General features: G+C 37.7%; 1 protein-coding gene across 7 annotated transcripts in view; it reads left to right on the forward strand.

Annotated features, from left to right (window-relative positions):
• LOC124158409 (gastrula zinc finger protein xLCGF3.1-like) overlaps window positions 1-4,796 on the forward strand; it is a 123,010-nt gene extending 118,214 nt beyond the window's left edge. For all 7 annotated transcript variants that reach the window (XM_046533487.1, XM_046533485.1, XM_046533491.1 and 4 more), the window contains one exon: window positions 4,654-4,796. Coding sequence is in view for 1 of the 7 variants with exons in the window: in XM_046533491.1 (XP_046389447.1) it covers window positions 4,654-4,657 (4 nt within the window). In the remaining 6 variants the exon portion in view is untranslated. The remainder of the gene's footprint in view (window positions 1-4,653) is intronic.
• The last annotated feature ends 1,204 nt before the right edge of the window (window positions 4,797-6,000 follow it).

Here is a 6,000-nt window from a genome sequence, read left to right on the forward strand (position 1 = left end):
TTTCTTGACTGGGGAGGTAAATGATAGTCCATCCTGTCGAATGTAAATTTGTGGTGCGAACATTAATTGTACTTGGTGACTAATTTCACTTTCACTAATGTAACGGGTGCGTTCCGTGACTGTTTGTCTTAACTTGGCTTGGCAGGAGACACGAGGGGGCTTTGGGGGGGGGGGGGAATAGCTGCAATCTTACTTTATCGTAGTCCGAGTCTGGACCAGGTTGGATCCAACACTCTCTCGTTCCATTTACTGCACTCCTTTCTCCCTTGTTGGAGGAAGCTGCATCCGGAACGGAGATAATGCGTCCTCTTCAGCTGGTCCTTTGCTCCTTCGGACGGGGGGGGATTCTTCTTCCAGATCAATCTTTCTGAAAATATTTGGGCCCCTTGTCTCCTCCTGCCGTGCGTCGCACTGATTTTGGGCATAGGCTCCGCCCGACAGTCACTTAAGAATTCTCTCGGTTCTCTTACGCGCACCACCTTTTATTATACCTCAAGTTGGGGTGGGGTAATGCACAATGAAGAAAGGGAGGAGTAACACGCCACTCACTCAGGGAAAACCCGAGCTCCCCTCCTCCCACACACACACTCACACACAACCATTCAAAAATCGGCGAAAACACATTCATCCCCTCTTACTCATCCACGCCTTCCTCCACGGGCCATGGTCTGGGGGTTGGGTTTTGGGAAAGGTCGTGGAACGAGCGGGTAAACTGGTAGGGAAGAAAATGCGCAGAGTAGAAATGCATTGTAATGGGGCTTGAACCATTACAATATATAGCATGAGTATATAGAGTCATGCACGAGGATGGATCCCACGCAAGAGGTTGCAACGTGTTATGAGTTTCAGATACTGGACCCATCACTCGAACGTGACTCTGCGATTCTTCCATTACCCCGAGAGCGGAACCGAGCTGACACGAGACAGCAATCAAGACACCCTTACAAATATTAAAAAAAATTAAAAGTCTAAGTTTGGTTTATCCGTGTATTCCGATTGTTCGTGCCGTCTCTTCTCCCTGTCATCTCAGCCCACTAGGATATAATTGGGAGTGTAACGTACCTCAATGCGGCCGTTCTTGCACCGTGTGAGATGGGCTGTGGTTATGAAACACGTTCATGTGCAGGCAGGAAAGTTTCATTTTCACTTGCTATCCAGTGGTGTAGCGAGGAATTTTGTTCGGGGGGGAGGTCCGAAGCCATGGGGGAAAATGTTTGAAAAACAGGATACAAAGTAATGGTTTTTCAACTAATTTTAATAATCGACAAAACTTTATTTATTAAAGAAATAATTTTTAAATTCATGATTTTTCAATGTTTCATTTTCTTTTATGAAGGAAAATAATTTTGTTTTTATATTCTGGGGGGATCCGGATCCCCTGGACACCCCCCCTGGCTATGCCAATGATGCTATCACGAGATATGAATGAATTAAATGACTACCTCTGTAAATGGAAAAATATTCATTAAGCTGTCCTAAGGAAATAGACGTCATAAAAAGAATATAAGCACAGATTTGGAATAAGAATGAAAAATATATCTAAGATCGACCAACTATGTCTCTAGGACATAATCTATGTTGAACAGTGAAAATAATTATGTATATAATTTTCACGATTATTTTAACAAAGTTTTAAGTTTATCAAAAGAGTTCTATGGTTTAACAATGGGTGAGAATGAATAACAAATTTAGTGTATGCCATTTAAAATATATGGCTGTGTGTGGTATGACTACTTTTTGCCTTTTTGGAAGCTGAATTTTGTGGTGAATTTTCTTATTTTTCACGTATTATCCCTCTTTGAATGCAGTGAAATGTCTTTATAACAAAATTCTATGAACTGCCATGATAGGTTTGTTAAACAGAAATTTTATTATGCTGAATTGTGCAAAAAATATTGCATGGAACCACACGAATGAAAGTACATAAAAAAACTTAATGAAACATCATTAGTGAAAAATATATTTTGTCAAATACAATTGAAAATAACTAAAATTCAAATTCATGTACTTACCAACGGTATCTTCGATGGTGCTTATCAGTGAGGTGGAGGATTGAAAACTTTTTATGTCCACACCACGTAAATTCAATCATTGACACTACTCCTTCATGGAGAATGTCCAATAGGGTAGTTTCCTTCATTAAAGAAAACGAAAGGCATTGATTGCAATTCCTTACCCATTATTAGTGTATTCATGATATACAAATTATTTGGTTTGAGAAATCCCAGTTCAGACGAATGGCAACGGTCAACTTTATCCCCATTTGAAAAAGGTAAGATTGGCGCCCATGCGATGCCACTCCACGTGACGTCACAGGGACCTAGTTTCTATACGAATGGATAGGAGTTTTACATCATCTGAGATTACCAATGCATGCATGAGGCACAGAGCTCAGGGAAACATCTCTTAATAATCACCTTTTAAAACTGCCTAAGGTCGGAATGTTTCATTCGTTTGATATGGTATTTATAATCCTTATTTAAGCCAAGCGCTACCAGCTAGCAGGGTACTCTGCTACCTGCTAGCAGCATGCATCATAGCGGCGCTCATAGCCTTGCTCCATAGTGGCTTTACACGGCGGTAGCTGGAACCAGAATGACGCCGCATGGGCTTTTCCCAGCATTCATACTTAGCCGTCGTGTTTTTGCACGCTTGAAAATTTTCACTTTTCATTTTATTGCGAAAAATATATATCGTCATTTAAAAATCCAGAAGCATGAAATACGTACTCCAGGAGTAATAATCTATCGATAGAGGCAGTAAAAAAATAATAGGAAACCACCCTATTATGAACACTTTTTACATTCACTGTACACAAATCTATTTACACACGACACTTTTTAAAATAAATCAGTTACTTTTTTTCCACACTGTGTTTCACACAAGATCGTTCTACAAACTTGCTTACAAATTCAACTGAGTGCTCCCGACAATTGATTTAACGTCCTCCTTCGACATTAGAAGTTTATGCATATTCAGAACAAAGTTGTGTGTCATTGTTGTATGTGAATGACTGTAACCAATTGATTTTTTTTTAAATTGCAGCTGATTATATTTGCTATATGATTACAAATTTTTACAGTGGAACTTGGTTAGTACGTTCCTTGTTAGTACGTTTTTCTCCTTAGTACGACGATTTCTCTCGGTCCCGGTACCATCGGAACAAAATACAGGCAAAAGTATTTGGTTAGTACGTTTGAAAAAATTGCGCTTTCTTGTTAGTACGCTCAATTGCTAGCCGTGATGCAACCCGCAAATCGTTCACCAGTATCTTCTTAAGGGTCGTAAAGCTCCGAATTCATGATTTAATTTATTATTACTAGCCATTAACATTCTTTCATTCATTCTACATATCTATCTTCGACCGTGATTTATCCAAATGCATTTCTCAATTCCTATGACGTGATGAATTTATCAGGAATGTCTGACTATGCAAAACTACAGCCAATGAGAAGCCCCAATTTTCCCCACCCCGAGCTCCTCACCTTCTGTTGCCTCTGGAGTGCCCACTATGCACAAATTTAACAAGTGGGCAACTGTTGCTATTACACGAGTTATCATGATGAAGAAATGAGTCTTATCCATTTCCCACTTTATCTAAAGCAGTACTGCACGTACTTCATAAACTCTATGTCAGTGCTACGGGGTACGTGCGTATTTGACTACTGCTGTGGGAGCAGACAATGCTCTGGATCTGCACGTGAAGCTTAGCTTAAAAATACTTGATCTCGGCACGAAAGCAGACGACATTACACAAATTTTTAAAGTAAATTTCAATTGTATAATATAAAGTCTTCTTGTAATTACGTCATATTCTAATAATCTTGCGTGTTATTATTCGATATATCGATATATTTAAGGTTAATATAATTTTGTCCAATTTCTATGATGTTTAAATACAACCCGTTGACATGCTCAGGTTTGTTGTTATATTCTCCGAGTATGCTGTGACAAAAAAGAAATGACTTAGCCTTACTTGTCCTCTTTCTATAAATACATATAGGATAAATCACGGGAGAAAGACGCCGTTTTCATGTAATTGTCTTCGGGAAATCTATGAAACATTGTGATTTTTATTCACATAGTATTGTTTTTCAATGTAGCGCCCATTTTCTTTATTTTAAAGGTGAAAAGAGTTCAGGAAGGCGATCCTACGAGAACTACCGATAGTAATTGTAATTACGACGACTTTTCCACAGATTGCAATTACCTCGACTGCTATTTTTTACTTTCCTCGTTAGCACGTTTTCCTGGTTCTACTGTATATCTAAATACTTTACGCATGGCTGATGATATTCATGAACTATTAGCTGATCAAAATCATTTAAGTTGAATGTCAGATATCTGATATTTTCTTCTACTCTTGTTTGAATACTCTAAATTATAAGCATTATGCATTTTGCGGATACATAGTAAATAGTCTTAAATTGTTGTTAAAATGAACTAAACTCGCTATGGTCCACAAACCTATTGTTAAATTTTTAAAATGCTCAGGATAGTTATTTTCAATATACTTGTAATGGTAACCAATTAATTTATAAAATAATAATGGGTTCTAGTTACTGATTACAATTTTTATTGCCAAATATATTTCACGCACTCATGATAATCTTCTTGGACTGATAGATGATCAAAATTTTCTTTTCATTCCAGGTGAATTGCAGTTGAGTGTTTAGTCCAACTGATGCCAAAGAAGATGAGAAAATGCCCTAATACATATTAGGCGGAGAGAAGGTGCCATTAGCCATCTGGGCTCTGGTACAGGATTTTTTAGTTAATAAAGTGAATAATTACTGGTCTGGAAGTTTCTATACAGTCAATTCATATACATCGTTTTGCCTCATTTCTGTTTTTTTTATAGAATTCTTTTTATAAGATTTTCTTTTATATTATTTTTTTTTCAAGAGTGGGGCTTTACTGGAGGATTTGCGGCGTTTATATTCCCTTATTGTTGATGCCAGTTATCCCCCAAGAGAGATCTGTCTCCGATGCAACAGTTTACGTCCCTCGTATCAGTTTATCTTTAGGCTGCCCTACATCAGGCGGCGATTCAGCCGAGAGTGACTTGTGTCCCGACAACATCATCATGGTGGTGATTTAATAAAAAATTCTGTGGAAAAACAAATTTGTAGGTATTCATTAAAAAATGTCTTGCCAGGTACAAGATGGTTCCTTAACCAGAGTAATTTTTAATAGGAGAATACTCAGTCAGGTTTAAATGGAGATCATAATCACTTAATTAACCACGCTTTCACTTAGCTCCTGCTATAATTAAGGTTAGCAATTCTCAAATAATGCAACGCCTTCAATTACCTGCAATGAAACAATTTACATTAACTTATCCCTGTAAATGTATGTAATCAGATGTCAGTTGCCTACTTCAAAAATATAAGCCCTGGTTTTTCCTGAACCTGCTTTCATGACGGCATGGGATAAGTAAGTGTTATTTTTTATTGATTTGGTATTACAAGAATCATCAGTATGTTCAGAGAAATATTACCCAGGATTCCAGGACACATACAATGGTCTCTCAGGTCGGCCTTTGGTCTGCGTTGGGTGGCAGTGACATGGGGAATACGATCGGGGTGGGACTTTCGTTCTTGTTCTCGATATTTTACCATAAATTCCAAGTTTCCCACTTGTATGGGTCCTCTCCTTCCCTATCAATGTGAGGGTGGCATGCTTGTATTTTTAACAATATTTGCTTTTTTCAAGCCAAAAAATTAAACAAATAGTGTGTTTTTTCAGCACGTCATTCCATGTATGTATGTATGTACAATTGAGCAATGTAAACACAGTATGTTAGGGAGGCATATATATATGGTCATCTGCTATATTGCAAGTTATTTTGACTGCTAATAATCAGGGAAAAAGATGACATATGCTTACTACTTCCCTTTCAACAGATGATATATGTATTCAATGTTTTATTTAGAATCTATCTGAAATGGATGATAATTTTTACCATAATTACTTGTCTCAGGCGTGACATCATGGAAT

The sequence above is a fragment of the Ischnura elegans genome, chromosome 5 (assembly GCF_921293095.1).
Source record: "Ischnura elegans chromosome 5, ioIscEleg1.1, whole genome shotgun sequence".
Classification (NCBI taxonomy): domain Eukaryota; kingdom Metazoa; phylum Arthropoda; class Insecta; order Odonata; family Coenagrionidae; genus Ischnura; species Ischnura elegans.